This window comes from Rhinoraja longicauda, chromosome 2, assembly GCF_053455715.1.
Source record: "Rhinoraja longicauda isolate Sanriku21f chromosome 2, sRhiLon1.1, whole genome shotgun sequence".
Lineage (NCBI taxonomy): Eukaryota > Metazoa > Chordata > Chondrichthyes > Rajiformes > Arhynchobatidae > Rhinoraja > Rhinoraja longicauda.
Window position 1 is genome coordinate 41,497,136 of NC_135954.1, and position 23,674 is coordinate 41,520,809.

Genomic DNA, 23,674 nt, shown 5'->3' on the forward strand with positions numbered 1-23,674 from the left:
GCCTATGCGATGCTGAGCCATCTAACATATTGTGAAGTGTTGACCAAAGCACTAGCCCGGTTACTTCTCTGGGAATTACCACTCAGAATCCACTCACACCCATGTTTAACTGAGCCAGGTGCAGATGGCAGCCTTCACATCGTGGAGTGCAAAGGGGTGGCCTGGACAGTGACTGCGACAGGAAGTACTGTGACAGGAAGCACTGTGAACAAGCCCCAACCTCAAACTACACAGCGCAGTCTTTGACACGCCAGCAAGGCTGAAGCCAAGGTTATTCCCACTTTAACAATTGCCATTTATTAATGTTAACTGTTTTTCTCTGCACATGTGCTTTCTGACCTGCTGAGTACTTGCCTTTATTTCAAATTTTCTGCATCAGCAATATTTTACTTTTTGAATATTTTCCCTGTACATTACACTAAATGCGCCAGTAACCCTTCTCAAGGTAATTCACATATATATATTACACAAATAATTTTTAATGTTTTAAAGATAGCAAAAAAATTGAGCCTCATGTTTATACCACATCTTTACCAGAGCAAAGTAAAAAACATGATCTCCCTGCCCTGGTCTGGCTTCTCCTCAGTTTATAGACTACAGAATCTTAACAGGTAGAAGGAAAACTCACGGTTAATGGCGCCTAGGAATTACTTTCAATGCACTCACAGTGGAGTAGGCAGCCTAAATTAATGGTAATTAAACAAGAGCCAGACGTACGTGAGAAACAAGACTTGTTACACTCAAAACATGCTGAGGCATTAACCATCAAGGTCAAAGCAACAAAACATAGTTTGTTAGGCACTCATTATTGCAATATGTATGGAGCTCTTTGTTAGAAAGTGACTTGTCAAGAGAAATTGTCATCTGAAATGTCTGGATTCTGATGGTTCAATGGTTTGAGCTCAATAATACCACTTCTTTTCTCTTTTCATGTTCGTTGTCACAGTTTTGCAGTGGTAGAAAGATACAAGTTTTCTCGTTATCTTTGGGCTCCATGCGATCATATTTAGTATAGTGGTGCTTTGTCTGATAAATGAAAGATTATTTCCATAAAAAGTGGAACCGTTTAAAAGACATTAGGACAGGTACTTGGATAGAAAAGGTGTAGAGGGATATGGGCCAAACATGGGTAGGTGGGACTAGTGTAGATGGGACGTCTTGGTTAGCATAGACAAGTTGGGCCAGAGGGCCTGTTTCCATGTGTATGACTCTATCTCTATGGCTTTTTTGGCAGAGAGCGAGAGAGAGAAGGTTGCAACAGTATAACCCAGACGTACGTGAAGTTTGAACCACAAATGTTCTCTGATGTACACAAAATTATGAGAGCCCTAGAGATTGAATTGGAAGAATCTATTTCCTTCACCAGAGAAAAACAACATTATAACCCTTACTTAAAATAATAGGTAAAATTAAAATAGGTTGTGGAACAATATTTCCAGTTAGCATGTGTTGAACTCCCTGCTGGAAAGAGTGGTAGAGATGGAAATTCTCAAGATATTGTACAAAAGATTTGGTTGAGTATCTGATGTGGATTCTCAACATGGCTCTGAACCAAAAGCTGGGAGAGTGGAATCAATCTAAAATAGGTTGTGGAACAATATTTCCAGTTAGCATGTGTTGAACTCCCTGCTGGAAAGAGTGGTAGAGATGGAAATTCTCAAGATATTGTACAAAAGATTTGGTTGAGTATCTGATGTGGATTCTCAACATGGCTCTGAACCAAAAGCTGGGAGAGTGGAATCAATCTAAATTATTTTTCAGCTGACAAGGATATGATGGGTCAAGTGGCCACCTGCTGCCCCATACATTTCAATGACTAGCTCTTGTTAAAATTAACTCTTACTCAGTAAATCGAAAGTGAAAGGGAACTTATGGCGATAATTTTTTTACCTAAAACCACAACATAATTTGTGGCACAATGAGGTGTTTTATTGTTTCTCACTAGGACTTTTTGGCAAAGTTGTCCTTGGCTTTGGTAAATGTGGGTTACTGTACTGGCAGATTATGAGGTAATTGATTAATTATTCTATTGTCAAACCATTAAAGATGTTATACAGAAACTGATCAAGCAGTTAATTATCCATGAAAACATTCTTCACCAGTAACTAAATCTTACATTAAAAATAAATCTTATTACCTTTTAAAGCTTTAAAACGACTTTGACAAAAGGTTGCACATGGAACATTAGCTTGTTATTTCTCTTGACAAACACTTGGGTATTTTCTCATAAACATAAGCAGAATGCCCATCTCAGTACTAATCAATCCTCATATAATTTGTCTGAGACTAGTCTTGATTTCAACATGGTAATTTATTGACCAGAAATTATCACACAATTAGTGACAGATGACAAATTTAGCACTTTAACTCCCCCTCCCATTCCCAATCTGACCTTTCTGTCCTCCATTAACAGAGTGAGGCCCAGTGCAAATTGGAGGAACAGCACCTCATATTTCGCTTGGGTTGCTTACACCCCAGCGGCCATGAACATTGACTTCTCTAACTTCAAATAGCCCTTGCTTTCCCTCTCTCTCTCTCTCCATCCCCACCCCTTCCCAGTTCTCCCACCAGTCTTATTGTCTCCGACTACATTTTATCTCTGTCCCGCCCACTCCCCTGACAGCAGTCTGAAGATGGGTCTCGACCCAAAATGTCATGCATTCCTTCTCTCCAGAGATGCTGCCTGTGCCGCTGAGTTACTCCAGCATTTTATGTCTACCTTGTGACAGATGAATTGAGTTGCAACACTGTGTGGGGAGGAACTGCAGATGCTGTTTTAAACCGAAGATAGACACACTCCGAGATCTTCGGTTTCCTCCCACACTCCAAAGACTTACATGTTTATAGGTTAATTGGCTTGGTATGTGTGTAAATTGTCCCTAGTGTGTGTAGGATAGTGTTAATGTACGGGGATCGCTGGTCGGTGCAGACTCGGTGGGCTGAGGGGCCTGTTTCCACGCTGTATCTCTAAACTAAACTAAACTCACCGGGTCATGGAAACAAGGAATAGGTGATGTTTCGGGCCAAGACCCTTCTTCAGACTGTCTGAAGAAGGGTCTCAACCTGAAACATCACATATTCCTTTTCTCAGAGATGCAGCCTGACCCGCTGAGTTACTCCAGCTTTTAGTGTCTGTCTTGTTGTGATTACACCTCAAGTAGAACCTGAGTGCTATTCTGCAGAGATTAAGAAATTAAAAAATCTTTTCTGACTATTTTGGGAAATTTCCTAAGTATTCAACACAATGGGAAAAGGACGTCTACCCCATCAACTAAAAGCAAATTATAATGACAAAATATTTGGAAAATAGATAAATATCTAGGTTCCTGGAACACTACCATACAAAGTTTGAAAAAGAGTACAGTACAGATTCAGGTTCTCCGACCTACCATATCTGTGCCGACCATAACGCCAGTTTAATCTAATCCCATCTGTCTGCACATAGTCCATATCCTTCCATTCTCTGCTTGGTCACACACCTGCTTAAATGTTGCTAGCATATCTGCCCTTCCCTCCCATTCCCCCACCTTCACTAGCAATGTATTCCAAGCACCAACCACTCAGTGTGTAATAAAGCCCCCTGTCCCACAAATCTCCTTTTAACTTTCTCCTTCTCACCTTAAACCTATACATTCAACTTTGATATTTCCATTTGATATTTCCACCTCTTGGAAAAACTGCTTATCCACCCACTTTATGCCTCTCTCATTTTGTACACTTCGACACTTGAATCTGTGCTGTACTGCTCCATTTTCAAAGTTTGTATGGTAGTGTTCCAGGAACCTCCAACACTCAAGAGAAAACAATCCTAATTTGTCCAATTTCTCCTAATGGATAATACTTTCTAATCCGGGCAATTCCAAGCGAATCTCTTCTGCACCCTCGTCAAAGCCTCCACATCCTTCCTGTTGGCAACTAGAATTGTGCACAATACTCCAAAGGTGGCTCAATCAAAGTTTTATTGAGCTGCAGCATGACTTGCCAACTTTTATACTCAATGCCCCATTCGATAAAAGCAAGTAATCTGCACATCTTCCTTACCATGCTATTTGTTTGTGTCGCCAACTTTCAGGAATTATGGATTCAAAGTTGTAGAAACATAGTCATACAGCACGTAAACAGCCCCGTCAATCTTATGCGTCCATGCCGACCAAGAAGCACCTGGAGCCAGTATTTTATTACATTTTCATAATGCCCTCTGTCCAATATGGCCAAGCCAATTTTGAATACCAAGTCGCCATGGATGTCATGTGCAACAGTCTTCTGGATTAGCCTACCATGAGGGAATTTATCAAATGCCTCACCAAAGTCCAAGTCCACTGCTGTAACCTCATCAGTCATCTGAAACCTTGGAACAGGTTTGTTGTTTTGCAAATGACTTTACTATTTTATTTCAGAGCTTTATTCACTGTACAATCTAGTTAAGCAACTTTCCTCATATTTGTGATTTCAATATTCAATTCCATCTATGACTCTATGACTCTCATTCCTTTCTCACAGTATTATGTTCTTTCTAAATCTTGTTCTTTGCTATATCAACAATTTTTGGTTATTATCATTAGTGTCCATGGGTTCTCAACATGGTTTCAGTTTAACAATATTACGCTCGCACTTCCATTCAAGAGAGCTGCGGAGGTTCAGTAATTGAGTTCAATCCAGTGATTGATAGATTTCTGGATATTACAGAACCAAGCGACATGGAGATTGTGCAGGTGGAACAACCATGATCTTGTTGAATGAAGCAGGCTCGAGGGGCTGAATGGCCTACTTCTTATGCTCTAACTCATCCAAACCAATACACTCCAATTCTTGTTACATTCCATTTCAAATAAAACTGTGCATATACAAACATACCTGCATGTTTTCTCGAAGATCAGTTGCTTCCCGTAATTGCTGGACAACATTCTTGAATACTTCATCTATAGGTTTTATCAAGATTGTTCTCATGCTCGCATACTCTCTTGACTTCTTAGCTTTCCTCACAGAAAGACCGCGTTTGTGAGGTTTCCCTCCGCCTCTACGGTTAGTTATTGCCACATGGACAAATAATGAGGCAAATGGTAGAACTTCGCCAGTCAGTGACTGAAGTGGCACATGTCTGTATCCTGGTTGCAAGCATTCAAAAGGGATTGTATACTGAGCAATAAACTCATCTCCAATGTAGTCATCATCCAGAACAACAAACCGTACCATTGCTAGTTCCGGAAGGTTAATCTGGAATTCAAAGCTTTCGTCAAAAATAGGGTTCTCTCCATTTTGATTAACGGTTTTAGTCCTTTGTTCTGCACAGTCTGCAGGTATCCCATGGATCTCCACATACACATAGGGATCAACAACATCACCTTTAGAACCTGAGCCTTTGGGTTTTGGAAAGGTTTGGCCACTAATGATTTTTATGTGGAGTAATTGAGGAGAAACACCTGGCACTGAATCTTTAGTATTGGCACTAAAATAGGACACCTCTTCTCTCATGATGGCAGGTCGAAGTACATATCCACAATTCCCATTTTGACGGAACCATCCAATATTAAGGTCCATCATTAAACCGGGTGTCTGGTAATTCATTGCCACTACTTGGCAACCACACTTCCAAAAGTCCTGAGGATTCATGTTGCTTGAATCTATCCTCATTGGATTTGGGTATATTCTGGCAAGAAAACGTTTATTGTAATTCACAAAGTCCTTTGGGTATTCGTTGGCAAGTCTATTAGCAATTACTTCATTGAATGAACAAAATTCCCAGAATTTCTGATTTTGAAATGACTCTGTGAAGTCCTTAAACAGAACAGATTTGCAAAGACTCACCATGTCAGAGAGCTCTTTGCAAAGCAGAAATCTTTTGGGGGCTATATTCTGCTGATCTGTATTCTCATTTGTCACCCTAGTTGACATTTCTGCTCCTTCATCTTCATCTGTAATATCACCCTCAAGACCCGTGTAATTTTCTGGCAGCTTTTTCGCCTTTAACAAAATTTTGTGCTTAAAGACTTCAGGAGAGGGTAAGTAACTGTCGTCAACAGTTGGGGGCTTTGTATACAGTTTATCTCCTAAGGTTTTTTTCATGTGTTGGATCATCACTTTCTGTTGTTTAATTGAACAGTGATTTTCCAGACATAAAATCAAAGGGTATTCTGATGCAACAAAAGCATATTTGTTAATGGCATCAATAACACGATGGAAGATTATTGGAGATGTCATTGTGTGGCCTGTATAGATGATGGGTTCGTTGTCAGGGCCATCCCATGCATCCACTTCAATACTTCGACACCCCATTTTCAGAGCACGAATATATCCTGTGATGTCTGAGGGACCTCGGAACTGGTCCTCAATCAAGTAGGTGTTGTGTGATGCATTAATGTAATAATGAGACACTGGCTGTGACATATCCTGACAAACCTTCTTGTGCTCTGGGTCAAATATATGGCAGTCGGATGAAATGAGGTACTTAGTAAAACCATCTAAGGAAAGCCAGCCTTTCTCCTGTCCTTCCTTTGATGGTTCATACTTCTGAATAATATTCATGCTCACTTGTTCTGTAACGTGTGGCATTCCTTGCTCCGCCTCCAAAAACATCATTAGGTCCTTGGTATCTAGAAATTCTTTATTGCTTGAAAATTGGACTAACAAAAAATATATTTCTGGTCTTGTGCAAAGCTCATGATAAACTTCAATAAGTTCTTCTTTAGTAACATCTGTTCCTGTTTTCCCTTTTGCTTTGTGTAATTCTTTGAATTTCAATTCGATTTTGGTATTTTTTAGCCCAGAGTTTAGACTTTTAACAAGCTGCACAGATTTGCTAAATGGGATGTGTCCCATATCCTTTGAATCAGCTGAAGCAAAAACACTTGAAAGCCATGAAGCCCGCATATTATTGTGACTGCTCACTATCATATCCAGTGTGTGCCTCCCATAAGAGATTAGGTACCGTAAGCCAGTAATCCAAATATTTGCTACATCTGCAGAGTTAGCTACCAGGTCCAGTGACTCATAGTTTTCTCCATATATTATTGAAAACGCACATTCTTCTGAAATATGATCATAAATAGCATTGGTGCGGAACATATCGGTATTTCTTCCCGTCCGAACCTCCTTGATTGACGTTATGTCAATCTTCGCTTTATCAGATTCTTTTTTTGAAGGATCCCATCTAAGGGATTGCATGTCTGTATCCAAAAGGAAATAACGATGATAGACTCTGGAATTGGAGCGAATCTTTTTAAGCTCAGAGCCATCAATCATTGAATTGATGCAGTCACCGGCACTGCTGATCTTCTTTTCTGTCGGCATGCTGCTGAAGGAGACCGTTTTCTTTCTCTCCCTTCGTTGCCTGCTGCCATCCTGGAAAGAAGAGAAAGATCTATAAATAGAAATGTTTGCATCCAGTATCTTTGATAATACACATAAACATCTGTTCCTATTGCTCAGCCATTAGATAGACCGGGGCAAATATGTACAGCAGAAACACTGCGAGTCATCTCACAGAGGTGGCACCCAACTAATGTAACCAGGCCATTGGCAGCTTATTGTGTTCTCCTCAGTTTGTTAAGCTGATCCAATTTTCACATGGCTCTGAAAACCTGCACTTCAGGCAAGATGAGATCAAAGATTTACCTTTCCTGTTCACTTCAATTCATGATCACAACTGGGTCATTAAGGGAGATTGCTAAGTGGAAGCTAAGCAATTGTCATCTGTGAGATAAAGCAAACCAGAAAGACTGGCATTCTTAAAGTATGCAGCATTAAGCAACTTGTGTCAAAATTTTGCTCATCCTCTTCCCTAACAGAAATGCGAATCCCAGGAATCTAAGTTCATTTAAAAATGACCAAAAAGGAAACCATTAAATTTTAAAGAGGATAAAAAAGCACTTATTTGAAACAAATTACAAATGAAGAAGGGTCTCGACCCGAAACGTCACCCATTCCTTCTCTCCAGAGATGCTGCCTGTCCCGCTGAGTTACTCCAACTTTTTGTATATATCAACTAAAGTTGGTGTCCTCAATCGCCTTCTTTGGTAATTAGTGTTCGAAAAGCAGAAATATTTCAGAACATCCAATTAGTAAGCACCTCGCCTATCTATTCACTGAAAAAAAATGATCAGAAATAGACCACCATAACTTTATGAAAGTTTAATAATATTGCAAGTTGAACTGTTAATGGAAAATGAAGGCTTTGTCATTTTCTATGATTTACATCTCAGATTTGCAAGAAACTGCTGATGCTGGAATCTTGAATAAAATACAAAGCGCTGAAGGACTCAGCAGGTCAGGCAGCATCTGTGAAAGGATAGGCAAACAATGTTTCAGGTCGGGACACTTCTTCACACTCTTCAGTCTGAATAAGGGTCCTGACTGGAAACGTCATTGACCAGTACGTGCACCATGAACAATTTAGGAAATCAACAAAGGATCGCAAAATTACAAAGTTGTTCAATGTATTCACGATTTCACTTATTTAATTTCCCCAAGTGAACTATGTTGTATAATTCATGGAAGTGGATTTTGCACATTAAACCTGCTGCAACTTCGTTCTAATGTACAAAAGTAAAGCAGACCTCCAGGCAGTTACCATTTTTAACTAACCTATGATATAAGAGACAAAATAAGCAATGTCTAAAAAGCAAAAAAAAATACAACTATAAGCTAGTAACTAGCTTGAAAGGTTCAGCTGTTCCTAAAATAAAAAAAATGCTCAGTTGCTAATCTGGAAAAGGCAGCCACTATAGCAGAGATGCCTTTAAACACAAATTATTTGCCATTTACGAATCATTGATTTACAAATGTAGACAAGTACTGTAATTAAAGGGCATGTTGTTCAAAGAAGTGTTGCAAACATTTATTTTTTCAGGAGACATTAAATGCTCTGTTACTGTTAAAAGCAAAATCCATTAGATAACGTAATTGAGTTTTTGTTCAACAACACACATTCTACGAGAAATTAATATTGCAAACAGCACAATCTTTTGGAAAAATACATGGCAAAAACCAAAATGTATGTAATGACGAATACAAATGTAAGGAGACAAACACCACCTGTTTTCCATAAGAGAATACTCTTGTGAAAAGCCCTCAAGAAAAGGCAGAAAAACTCTTCAACAATAAATGAAGTTTTATAGATAAGCCGCATAATTCTTGCAGTCAAACTCACATGTCGGGATGGGGAGTTTGCTGTTGTACACAAGACATATGCCTGGACTGTAATCTATTTGTAGATACACACCAACTGCATGTGATGGGGTGGAGGTTCTTGCAATTGACTGACCATTTTCCTCCATAGATGCTGCCTGACCCACTGAGTTCCTCCAGCAGTTTTTTTAATTTTCTTTAGTACAGCCTCTTGCAGGGTCCACCTCTCTGCTACTCCCCTTGTGGTTCAACAGCACCCTGATGTCATTCCAAAAACTGATGCTTCTCAGAGGGAAGATACTAGTGGCTAGAAGGTTAGCTGAATGGTATAAGGGAAAGAGTGGGAATAAAGGGGGCTTTTGCTGGTTGGCTGCCAGTGACTAGTGCTGTTCCGCAGGTTACTCGTCACGTTGTATATCAATGATTTGGCTGAGGAAATTGAAGGCTTTGTGGCCAAATTTGCGGATGATACAAAGAAAGACGGAGAGGCATGTAGTGTAGAGATAACAGGGACTCTGCAGAAGGACATGGACAGGTTGGGCGAGTGGGCAAAGCAGTGGCAGATGGAATACAGTGTAGCAAAGTGTTCAGGCATGCATTTTAGTAGTAGGAATAAAGGCGTAGACTATTTTCTAAATGGCGAGAGGATTCAGAAATCAGAGGTGCAAAGGGACTTGGGAGTGTTGGTGCAGGGTTCCCAAAAGGTTATTTGCAAGTTGAATCGGTAGTAAGGAAGGCAAAGGCAATATCAGTATTTATTTTCAGAGGACTAGAAGATAAAAACTGGTATGGCTTTATAAGACACTGGTCAGACTGCATTTGGAGCATTGTGAGCAGGTTTGGGCTCCATATCTGAGGAAGGATGTGCTGGCATTGGAGAGGGTCCAGAGAAGGTTTACAAGAATGATCCTGGGGATGATTGGGTTAACTTACGATGAGCGTTTGACAGCAGGGGGCCTATACTCGCTGGAGTTTAGAAGGATGAAGAGGGACTTCTTGAAGCTTGCAAAATAGGGAAAGGCCAGGATAGGATGGATGTGGAGAGGGTATTTCCACTCGTGGGAGAGTCCAGGACCAGAGGCTGTAGCCTCAGAATAAAAAGATTAGAAAGGAGGAGGAGGAATTTCTTTAGTCAGAGGGTGGTGAATCTGTGGAATTTATTGGACAGCAGTGGAGGCTAAGACAATGGGTATTTTTAAGGTGGAGGTTGACAGATTCTCGATTACTAAGGGTGTCAAGTATTATGGGGACATGTCAGGAGAATGGGATTGAGAGGGACAGATAGGCCAGCCATGATTGAATGATGGAGTGGACACAATGGGCCGAATGCCTAATTCTGCTCCTATAACATGAACGATGGTGTTCCCAAATCTAAATTTATAGTTGCATAAGCAACATCGATGTGTACTAGGAGTTCCAAACTGCAGTTCGGAATGGACATTAAATATCAAAATAAAATTGCAAAAATTCATAAGTTTGCTTCCTATTTTCAAACAGTTTCTCCAAACGTTTCTCACATCCTTGCACTATGCCTCAGTGAACGGAGCCTTTCACCGAGCCCCACATGAAAGAAGCTGCGAGATTTGCCTGTCAAACCTTCAGGATCTTCCATTTGCATTTGTGCTTTCATTTTGCATTCATTGCCAAATTCCAACAAACTTGAAAAAACAGGGTTAAAGTTCATAACTCCTGCTTCTGTCACTCCCAAAGATTGATTATTATTCTGAAAATGGCAACCAGTCTCAAAGGTATTAGTGGCACTCAGCCATCTGAAGTTAGGTTAAATGCACAAATGGATGAGTTGAATTGGGTGGCTGACACGCCATCAATTTATTGTATTTAAGCCCCAACCTCCTATAAACCTGCTTCTCAGGGAAGTTAAAATTCGACACATAAGGTCACAAATGGAGGTGCTTTCCCAGTCTGTTGGCCGACTCGCATATCTCACAAATAAATTACGTTGTCATTTATCTCACTTAATGGGTCCTTTCCTGCTACCTTTGTCTATAAAACAGCAGTGATTGCACTATAAAAAACAATGATGGTCAGTGAAGGGCTTTGTGGCTGCTTGAAGATGTGACAGGTACTAAATAAATGCAAACATTTCTTCTCCAGTAACAGAATCACAGATGTTGACAGCACAGACCAGACTTTAGGTCCTGACCCATCGCTCTAATGCTTTTAGCTCTTCAAATGCTCATCCAGATATGTCTGAAAGCGAAGAAGGCTTCTGCTTCCATTACTTTTTCAGGTACGAGAGAGTAAAATTATGTTTTGTCCGCTCTCTCGCACTACAGCTCCACCTTCCAGCATACCACCTCTCCCCAACCTCAACAATCTTCTATTAATTAAGTTAAATTCCCAGTTACCAAACTTCTGCTAAGGGAATTAGATCCTTGCTGTTTATCACTTTTAAGCCTTTCATAATTTTACCGGCAATTAAATCTCCCCTCAGTTTCCTTCACTGCCACGGAACCACCCAGTCTTTCCTAGTAACTAGTCTTGGCAACATCCTTGTACATCTCCTTCACATCTGCCTAATGCACTGCAAGATTCTACTATTCCACTACACTTCTCAAAACCTGATCATTTATCTTGCAGTCTCTTACTTTATTTTCCTCAAATGCCTAACCTCACACTTCGATGGACTGAATTCTAATAACCAAGTTTGAGCTCACCGTTCATAGATATCTTCAGGAACCGTGACCTATCTTCCTCATTATTCATCATAACTATTTGAGTTTAATTGGCAATTTTCTAAATTATGGCCCATATATTTAAATCTAAATCACTTGTATCAATCTTGAAAAGCAAAGTCCTTTAGGGGAGGACCGTGCAGAATCCCATTGCACACAGCCCTACTACACTGAAATTCCAATCAACCTTTCTGAACTGATAGCAGAGAGTAAAGTATCATGATCAAAATAAATTGTAGTCATTGGGGTGTGGTGTTCTATTACCTGCAGTGGAAATCTAGGGTCCGACAGCACTTTGGTCTGTACAACATGAACTGAATGACAAAAAATGCAACATAGAACAGGCCCTTTGCCCCCCCCCCCCCTCCCCCCAAATGATGCCAAGATACATTAATCTCCCCTGCCTGCATGTGATTCATATCTCTCCATTCCATGCACCTCCATGTGCCTCTCTAAAAGCCTCTTAAATGTCATTATCATATCTGCTTCCACCACTACCCCAATCTTTTATTGGACTTTTTTTCTGACATTTTATCTAAATTATAATTAAAAATTAAAAACTAAAATGTCTACGCTCCCAATAAATAAGCAAAGTAAATCTTGTTCAGAGTCCTTATATAGTAACACATTTGAAAATAATTCTGAAGGGGGCACTTTAAGTGAAATAACATCTGTGTGGGTTGTGAAATCTAATTATTGCAATTAGTATGTGTGTAGATAACTTTATTAAAATAGTATCCAAACTGTGGTTAATAGGGGGTTGTGAGGAGTTGATGTCAAGAAAAATAACTTGCTGTTTAATAATGTGGACCGGAATGGTATTAACAGATGGTGCGTAGTAGCACTCATCATTGCAAAATTCACATAAGAACCAAGCGAAAAGTAATCATTGCAGTGTTTAAAATACAAAAGCAACATGTCATCAAGACCATTAGAAAACTAAATCCCTGATTATGGCCACAAGTCACCCCGTTCTAGTGCGATACTGAACTGTCCTCTGATGCTTTTAATTAAACGGATCTATGTCCATTGTGTCAACTAGGAGACATTCTTACAAAAGTGAATGAAAAAGGAAAGATATTTAGAACGTGATCTATGTTATAGCCCAGGAGGCCTGGAATCGTGTGCTAAATGAACACAAAATAAGTACTTCCAAGAATAAAGAGAGTGTAAATCAACCTTTTAAATAATTACAGGAAATCTATTTTATCACTCTATGCCTTGGGTGTGTAAATTCTGGCAAACCCTCTTTTTCAAGGTGGTTGAAATGAAAATGTTTAAAAGTTGACTGCTCTGCAGAGTATTTTCAGAATTTTTGTTTTCTCTATTTGACATTAGAATTATTTTGTTCCTTTTGAGTAAGATTATAATTGTAAAATGCTCATCAATCTAAACCAAATTGAGTACCCAATATAACAAATTGAGTACTCAATATCACCGATCAATTTAAAATGCCGCAGTTATGACAACTTAAATGTTTAAAAAAATGAAGTCAGTATCACATGATCACGAGGTCCACATTACTTACTGAAGATGATTCATAGCTGCAGCTACAAGCTTCAATCTTTCCCAGATTTTGAACAACATGATTAAGGATTACTATATCTACTATCATTATCAACCATGTTTTGGATCGGATGTTTTAAAACAACAATGCAAATTTTAAGTCTAGGTCATGTATAATATCTTGCTGTGCATACTCCCATTGTACATTTCACTTACATCAGAAAGACATCCATCTTTATTACAACCCCGCCTCCAATCTCTTTGCCAATTACTCACCCAAGTTTCTCTAATGTCATGCATTATGCTTTCTAAATATGGCTATTAAAATGTGTTTTGAAGTTCCTGCACTCACTAGGATTAAATTAGAACTAATACTGCTAAAAAGATACATCTGTTTTAGAGCCAAGTGGAACACAAATTTATTGTAAAACCGTGGTCTGCCCATATTCATTTCCAAATTGCAGTCTCATGACTAACAATGGTTTCAACACTAAAGAATAACACAAGATGAATTAGTTTTGCAAACATGCTATAAACTACAGATTTCAGAGTTGAAGACCAAGAACCATTTGTTTAGCACAGATCCAGTTACAAATTTCTCCCTGCATTTAGTTATATGAAACAACATCAAATAGGAAGTCCTACTATTTAAAGCATCCTTTTCGAAGAATGCAAACTAAAGACCAAACAAAACCTCTTTACAGATGATGGTTAATACTCAATACTCAAAAGGACACAAAGTGCTGGAGTAACTCAGTAGATCAGGCGGCATCTCTGGAGAGCATGGGTAGGTGGCATTGGGACTCTTCTTCAAATTGATTCAGTCAGCTGAGTTACTCCACCACTATGGATGGTTTAACCTTAGGCACTACGTACCAATGTCGCTGGTCTGCACCAGTGAGCCCTTCTTTACTAGCTACTGCACGGTCCGGTTGAAGCGGCTATTGTTGTTGAAACTCCTAGGGACAATGTTTGCAGCAGGCCTCTGCCACCGACAGGACACGCTTGGTCACCATGGAGCTTCCTTCTCTCTCACCAGCTGCCACTTCTTCCTTCGCTTTGTCTGCTCTGTGCTCCATTGCCGCCTCCTCCTCCTTCTCCCATCGCTTTGTCCACTCTATCACTCCCTGCTCCATCTCCACCTCCTCCTCCTTCTCCCTGCAGTTGCCAACATCTTCCAAGGTGGAGTATGTCGGCGACTCTGGGGGAGAAGGAGGAGGCAGCTGTGGGAGGAGGGGGGGGGGGGTTGAGGGAGAGACTGAGTGGAAAGAGAAACGGGAGAAGGAGGAGGCGGCGGTCGTGCGGACATTGCAGCAGCTGGTGGGAGGGGAGGCAGCCCCACTATCCGAGCACTGCCTGTCGATGGCAGCGGCCCGAAGAAAGCTCTGTCCCCAGGGGTTACAAAAGTGAGCCGCAGCAACAACTGCATCAACCAGACCGTGCGGTGGGTGAGGACGTGCTCACTGGTGCTCCTTGCGAAGCCGGTGCTGTAAGTGGAGGGGAGGCAGTGCAAGCTGGGGATGGCAGGTCCATCCACTGTAACTGAAATCTGTTATAAAGGAGTCCATTAAAACAAGGTTTTACTGTAATTACACTCCCTACTTTCTCCAACTACAGCATTTTTTAATCTTCGCAAAACAGAACATTTAGAGCAAAAGGTGTTCATCTTAATCATACTTGATGAAAGCACGAAAACACGTCCTAATTTCTGTTAACCGGGAGCTAATGTCCTAAATGGGATTTGGAGTGAAATTGGTCATGGTCATGGGTAACAGAATTGTGGATGATCTCATGTCTTAGGAGAGTAGAAAGTGGAAGTGTAGACTGGAGTGTATTCATATAGTTTAGCCATCAATCAACAAAGATTGCCACAAACATACTGACCTTATGGAGAAAGATAAGTGTGGTCTACAAACAAAAACTGAAAGGTAAATATTAAATATTTACTGAAGCACAGAAAGAGGATTATGTATTTAGCAATTACTAGATTTATAAATATTCCAAATGAAACAAATTATGTAACCATCCAGTATCTATAGCCAAAGAAAATATTACATTTATTACAAGCAGCAAAGATAAAACTTATTTCAATGTAAGATATAATTTCTTCAATTTTCTCTCTGAAGATTTTATAATTAAAGCTAAACTACAGAATAAATAAAATCCATCCCGCTTTCAGCTGGAACAATAATTCATTTTTTAGTCAGTTCATTGCAAGGTAGTTAATAATTCCTTTAATATTTCCTATTAAGGTTTATTTAACATACATTTCTCAAGGAGGTATAAACACAAAATTGTGCTTTGCATCACTGCCAACACAGTCAATACAATTACCATTGCCTTTTTTTATTCAGTGCAGTTTGAATTCCCCAGTGCACATGATTGATAGCAGGAATCCCTCTGATCCACTTTAAGGCTAACTTCAAGATCGGAACACATAATCAATCTATTAGATTGATCAAATTGTCACTTTTGGATGAGATAACAAGCATGGCTTAAGTGGTGTGGGAGGCAGGCACAGAAATGTCCCTTGACACTATATAATGAAATGCAGGGAGGATTCCCAATTTCATGGCGAACAATTCTACCTCTGTCAAAAGTACCCTCCTTCCATGTGATACACAGAACATGGAAGTTAGATCAGTGGAACAGGCTCTTTGGCCCACAATGTATGTGCCAAACACTATGCCAAGTTAAAGTAATCTAAGTCAGGATTGAACCTGCCCTCTGACGCTGTAAGCAGCAACTCTACCGGTGTGCCACTGTGCCATGATTTAAATCCCCCTGTATCTTTTGACAAAGAAAAATCTTGCCGTCTGTAAAAGTGACTTTACTTCCAAAGTAATTATTTATCACTCGAACACATGGGCATATCCTGAGGGTATAATAAGGCACTACCTACAAGACAGCACTTTCTTGCTAGATTGGCTTTCCATAGCTGGAGTGAGAAAGTTGAATATTTTCAATTAATCCAGTGCAAACAGAATGAAACGATGGGAGGAAATTCCCTGATTCTTCTGAAATCATTTGTGCTCATCCAAAATACTTTGATCATGATTTTGACCAAAATATTAACCCATTTTAAAAAAAGCTATGGTAGGAGGTAGTACTTAATATTTGAAAGTTCACAACAATATTCATTTTAAGTTAAAATGACAGTTGGCTCTTCCTGAAAAGTAAATAAAACACACAGATCCAGATTTTATTAATATTCTAAATGATGGATTTAAAATTTGTCACTTAGCTTAGCTTAAGATGACTGAGACCTAACCAGTTTCCACTGTTTGAGAATCAACGTAATTTTTCACAATATTCAATCAGGTGTTTCAACATTAATCCTTTCCTTTTTCATTCATTTCCAACCAAATAAATCTCAGCATTCTCGCTTTCAAGTCAAACACTAGTGGGCTCAAACATCAGTTTCAGTTCATTGCCTTAGCTGACACTTCCGAGCAATTGTTAATTCTATTGTGCAAATTGATCAATCGCTCCACATTATGCCTCAAAAGTAATTACTTTTCTATTAAATTTTTGGGGACTTCCTGCTGTTGTACAAATTCTTATTTTCTAATGCTTTTCAGAGTTATCAACTAACATACGTTTGCTGCTTTGGCGCTGTTTGATCCTCTTTGGCTTTAGCTGCTTTTACGGATCAAAAGTAAGAAAATGGGGAAGGGTGGGGTTGAGGACCGAAAGTGCAGAGGAGACTACTTCAACCATCAGATTTTGTTTTCGGCTTTCTAATTTCACAGTCACTTCCACTAATTAACTGTTAATTGACACACCAGCATGTCCTTTGTCTAAACTGACAGTGAAAATGAGCTTTTAGATTTTCTTCAAAAGGTCTAGGTCAGCTGCTACAAACTTGTAGAATTTTCCTTGTCAATATTACCATAGCTTTTGTAATAATTTGGGTAGTATGATAAAAATTAGATATTTCAGAACCTCAAATCATTTCCGACAACATTTAATCATGTATAAAAGCATTTTACCTTGATCTTACTCAAAAGACAAAAGAAGTTTGACATGTCTTCAATGACTCTGCCCAACGACCCTTGCTATCCTAACTATGCACCCTAGAAAGCATCACAGCTTGGTTTGGCAACAATGCCCAAGACTGCAAAGATATTGCAGTTATTATAGTCCAATCCATCACACAAACCAGCCTTCCCACTGCCTCGGGGAAGCAGCCAACATAATCAAGGGTAATTTTCACCACGGTCATTCTGCCTCTCCCATCATCCAGAAGATACAGTAACTTGAAAGTATGAACCACCAGATTCAGGAATAAGTACTTTGCCCAAGTTACAAGGTTACTCTCATAAACTAGGGCGTAGTCCCGATCTCCCAACCCGCCTTATTGTAGACAAAGCATTAGTTTTACAATCTGTAGCTGTAAAGTTAAAACACTGTAACACGATATTTTGCACTCTTGTATATTTCTCTTTGAATACCTGTAGTTACTAGTGCATTGTACATATTTATAACATGATTTAGAGTCATAGGGGTTATAGCGCTAAAACGGCGTGGAAACAGGCCATCCAGCCCACCTTGCCCTCACCAACCAACATGCTCCATCTACACTAGTCCCACCTGCCTGCGTTTGGCCCATATCCATGTACCTGTCCAAATATGATAGCACCTGCCTGAACCATCTTCTCTGGCAGCTTGTTCCATATACCTATCACCTTTTGTGTAAAGTTGCCCCTCCGGTTCCTATTAAATCTTCCCTCCCTCAACTTAAACCTATGCCCTGTTCTTGATACCCTACTCTGGGTAAAAGACTCTGTGCATTTACTCTATTCCTCTCATGATTTTATGCACCTCTATAAAATCACCCCTCATTCTCTGCATGTCCTAAACTGCTCAACCTCTCCCTATAGCCCGGATCCTCAAATCCAGGCAACATCCTTGTAAATCATCTCTGCACCCTTTCCAACTTAATAACATAATTTCTATGACAGGGTGACCAAAACTGAACACAAACTGAATACCACACAAACTGTATCTTGGCTCAGGTGACAATAATAAATCAATGAAACCAATAAAACAGTATAGGTTGATTATAATTGTATATGGTATGATTTAACTGGATAGCACACAATGTTTTTCACTGTATCTTGATACATGCGACACTAATAAATTAATACCAATACTAAAATCACCTTTCAGTTCTATTTCAACCAAATGAATTACAGCATTGTTGTTCCAGATTTAGACAGAAGTGGGCTCATGCCTTATTTCAATACCCAAGCCTCACACCAATGATTTATAGAAGATTTCTGACTTACAGTCATAATGTAACTTTATATCAATAGCAAACAGACTGCATTATTGCAAGGAACAGTTGCTAGTTATTCCCAAATAATAGTTTCTGTCATTTTTATGTGGTCCATCTCTTAATGTGTACATATTTCATGTTTGCTATTACAGAACATAAATAACATTAAAATTGATCTGGCTTCCATTTAACTATGGAGCTGTTAACACCTGCTTAAATATTAGGAATTAAATAATTAAAAAGCAGAGTACAATTTTTTTTAACTGGTGAATATCCCAAATTGTGTACACTCTTTACAACCTACATTATTTGGGATTTGGTATGACCTTTAGAAATCTTCGCAATGATTGATTTTAACTTTTCAGAAAAAACACAACAAATCTCACATTTTTAAAAATCAATTGATGGCAGGCATTTATTTATATGGTGCATTACGACAGGGTATAAAGAGGAATACTAACAAAGAACATCCTCATTAAAAGAGAAAGAACTTGCTTGCTCACAAATTTTGCAGTTATTCTTATTAACCTCGAACAGTCTGCTCAAGAACCCAAAATAGCCTGGATGAAAAAAACGCATTTAATTTTGGGAGCTTCTGGTATCACTAGTGACAGATGCAGCCAAAAGCTTGTTGGCTGCTTGAGAACTAACCAGCTGTTCCTGTTCTTTGACTTGCATGCCGCTGCTAACCACTGATTCCTGGTGAGCAAGAACAATGTAATGTGTCGTGCTATTTCCAAGCAAACAATGCAGTAGCGATGGATGTACATTTTCTTCACATAAGTCTGCCATGAAACTAAGGATAACCGTGGAGTATATCAGGCACCCCTTGCATACTTGCCTGATGCCAACAACAGATATACAGCTGGAGAAAGCACGTGGTGTGGATTTCCCATGCTACGGGCTTCCATCAGGTAGAGGACAAGATCAGAAGGCTCTATTCTATCTATTGTATCCGCTGTTCCAGATGTCATCTATTGTATCCGCTGTTCCAGATGTCAACTTCTCTACATTGGCGAGACCAAACGCAGGCTCAGCAATCGTTTCGCTCAACACCTTCGCTCAGTCCGCCTTAACCAACCTGATGTCCCGGTGGCTGAGCACTTCAACTCCCCCTCCTCAACAGCACCTCATATTTCGCTTGGGCAGCTTTCAGCCCAGCGGTATGAACATTGACTTCTCTAACTTTAGATAGCTCCTCTGTCCCTCTCTTCCCCTCCCCCTTCCCAGTTCTCCCACTGTCTTCCTGTCTCCATCTATATCCTTTCTTTGTCCCGCCCCCCCCTGACATCAGTCTGAAGAAGGGTCTCAACCCGAAACGTCACCCATTCCTTCTCTCCAGAGATGCTGCCTGACCCGCTGGGTTACTCCAGCATTTTGTGATACCTTAGATCAGAAGGCTCGGTGAGTTGTCCAGGATGCAGGTGATGAGCACCATCTCAGTAACTCTCACAAATATTCTCACTAATGCAGCAAAGTACTGACTTTCACAGATTCAAAAGAACACACTGGAGTAAAGATGAGTGCTATCATTATCTTTACAGCTACTCCTGCTATTTCATTGATGATCAACCGCTTTTTTACTGAATTGTACTTCCTTGCTCGTTTCTACTTAATTAAGATTTATTACAAATCTAATGTGGTAGCCTCGACTCTCCCAGATTAAAGTGAATGATTATCTCCATGCTCAACACCTTGAAGGTAGCTGATGCACCCATGTTGTTGTGTGTAGATTGGCAAAGTTCAGTTCTCACAAATTCTGCTTGATAAATGGGCACCTCTGTTGAATATTTGCAGTGTTAACATCTGTATCCTGCGTATTATTGTTTAATGTAGGGTGGACAACAAGCTTCCCTATACCCTTCAATTTGTGTTTAACAAGCCAATGTTAATATAGTTAAACTGGATTATTACTCAAAGGAATTTTAGAAGCACCGGTTAGCCCTGCAATAAGTTACAATACATTAACTCAAGGCAGATTTATCCCCCGAGATCTAGGCCCAAATGTACCTGGATTTCTGATCCCAAGGGTGAACATGGTAAGAACTCTGCATCATTCTGTCCCCTTGTAGATTTGAAGATGCATACAAGGATTGCAGATAAGGATCCTAAAGATCCCACTTATATATACAGTCAATCTGGCGGTAACATACTTGCAATGTTTTTGTCTGTCATTATGGCCCTTGCTGGAATCTCTGGTCTGGCATGACTGGACTACTGGTGTTGGAGATACACAGACATTGACATTCCAACAAAGTGAATCCAGAACCCCCAAATGCTTCCTATCAACTTATTCCCTGGGAAATCCCGGTGTATTTGGTTCACGACCTGGAGTGGAGATGGGGGAGAAATCTGCCCCATTGTCATAGCTATTGATATTTGTATGTCCGAAAGTATGAACATACTTTACTGAAACAATTGCTAATGTTTTGGAGTAATGTTTACCAATATTTTCTTGATACAAATTATTACTTTGCATGAAGTTGTTTGCAAAAACTATTTGAATTATTTTTAACAACTCACAGCAAACATTTTTTCAACTGGTCAGACCTGCAGAGACACAAAGCCATTCTACTCAAAGCTAATTTCCAATTTCCCTGCATGTGGGAGCTCATTTGGTCCCCAGCTCAGCAATTTCCTCTAATTGCAACACATCAAAAGCAGAAAACAGTGCTAACTTTAGTAGATTATTCTGAATATTTTTATATTGATATTGAATGAAGGAAAATAACCCAAGATAACTTAATTAAAAAGATCGTCATAACATCAGATTGAAGTGGAGAGTTGAGAAATGTAGAGATGTCAGAAAGAGGAAGAAAATTGAGTCAAAAAGAGTGGGAAGGAAAAGGGAATGTGTGTGTGTGTGGGGGAGGGGGGGGGGGGGAAGCCTTGAAGGAAAAAGGATGAAAGGAAAAAAGTTGATTCCTCATAGCAGGAAAAATAGGTCGTTGGTTTAATGCGAGAGGAGGGAGATTTAAAGGGGATCTAATGGGGATTTTGTTTTTTGTTTACACACAGAGTGATTGATATCTATAACTCATTGCCAGAGGAGGCAGCAGAATCAGAAACAAAAATTATATTGAAGGGATGTTTAGGCATTGAAGGATACAGACAAATGTAGATGGGCAAAACGACATAGTGGGTCAAAGGGCCCATTTATGTGCTATGACACTAGTGCTCGGTGCTCTTTGACATAGAGCGCAGTGAAGCTGGGAAAGCCAAGGTTAACGTTTACGTGACATGAGGCTTGTAGTTCAATTTCCAAAGTTTACTCATTTGATACTAGTTTCCAACATTACTCCAATTCTTCTACCAGGATGTTCAGTATGGACATTGGTCTGAAATAGCTCATGAAAATTCTTCACCTTGTTCAGTGTGAGAAGCACAGGAATTAGAACCAACAGTTTGCCTCAAACTGAACCATATGTTTGCCTCAAAATTCATCCTAAGTACCAAGTAAACATGTTGAATCATGTCAGTGTTGCATTCCTACCAAATTCATCCTATTCATTTGAATCGAATGGATTACAGAGGCAAAGTGCAACAGTTCACATGACTTGCAACATGTTTTAAGCGACTAAGGTTGAATTTTCAAGAGTCAAGCGTGTTTAATTGCCATACGCACCAGGACTGGAACAATGAAATTCTTACTTGCTGAACTTAATAGGTACATTAAACAGAACAACATCATAAATAAAAATACAATAAATTATCGGTTATCCTTGATCAGACTAGGAGAGTGCAAGCCAAAATAGGAGTGTTGAACTCTGCCATGCTCTAAGTAATCTTGATTACCTAAAAACAGAATCATTGCTCAATCATGACCAATTTTAGACTTTGTATTTGGTTGATGATTAAATACCGTAGCCTATATTAAGACCACTGTTGCTATTTGTTGGAACCTAGTTTGTCAAGCAGTTTCTTCCAAATAGTGGAGACAGCTTGCATTATAATTACTGCCAATCAGTTGTCAAATGGGCACAAAAACCATTTCACTTGCAAAAGTAGATTCGTGTCACACAGACACGCAATTGTAACACACAAGGATTTAATTCATTCCCATTCCAAATATTCAATTTTAATAAATGTTAGTTGTCATGCATATAAGAGAAGCAATGACAAATTAATTGTCTAAGTCTCCATAAACTTCAAATTTAAATAGCCCATGGCATCTAAAAGAATGATGTGCTTTAAAAGGCTGTCCAATTACAGTGCATTCAGAAAGTATTCAGACCCCTTTACTTTTTCCACATTTTGTTACGTTACAGCCTTATTTTAAAATGGATTAAATGGAGCAAAGGGGCTTCCGTCAATCTTAAATGGAAGAACTTTGGAACCATCAGGACTCTTCATAGAACTGGCCGCCTGGCCAAACTGAGCAATCGGGGGAGAAGGGCCTTGGTCAGGAGGTGATCAAGAACCCGATGGTCACTCTGACAGAGCTCCAGAGTTCCTCTGTGAAGATGGAAGAACCTTCTAGAAGGACAACTATATCTGCAGCACTCCACCAATCAGGCCTTTATGGTAGCGTGGCCACAGGAAGCCACTCCTCAGTAAAAGGCACATGACAGCCCGCTTGTAGTTTGCCAAAAGGCACCTAAAGGACTCTCAGACCATGAGAAACAAGATTCTCTGGTCTGAAGAAACCAAGATTGAATTCTTTGGCCTGAATGCCAAGCATTCTGGAGGAAACCAGGCACTGCTCATCACCTGGGCAATACCATACCTATGGTGAAGCATGGTGGTGGCAGCATCATGCTGTGGGGATGGTTTTCAGCGGCAGGAACTGGGAGACGAGTCAGGATCGAGGGAAAGATGAACGGAGCAAAGTACAGAGAGATCCTTGATGAAAACCTGCTCCAGAGCGTTCTGGACCTCAGACTGGGTTGGAGGTTCATCTTCCAACAGGACAATGACCCTATGCACACAGTCAAGACAACGTAGGAGTGGCTTCGTGACAAGTCTGTGAATGTCCTTGAGTGGCCCACCCAGAGCCTGGACTTGAACCCGATCGAACATCTCTGGAGGAACCTGAAAATAGCTGTGCGTCGACGCTCCCCATCCAACC

At 39.9% G+C, this 23,674-nt stretch overlaps 1 protein-coding gene across 3 annotated transcripts in view; it reads right to left on the reverse strand.

The window, feature by feature from the left end:
• Positions 1 to 23,674, reverse strand: part of plcl2 (phospholipase C like 2) — a 252,196-nt gene that overhangs the window by 103,944 nt on the left and 124,578 nt on the right. For all 3 annotated transcript variants that reach the window (XM_078418041.1, XM_078418033.1, XM_078418023.1), the window contains exon 2: positions 4,855 to 7,338. In XM_078418041.1, coding sequence (XP_078274167.1) covers positions 4,855 to 7,338 — 2,484 coding nt within the window. The remainder of the gene's footprint in view (positions 1 to 4,854; positions 7,339 to 23,674) is intronic.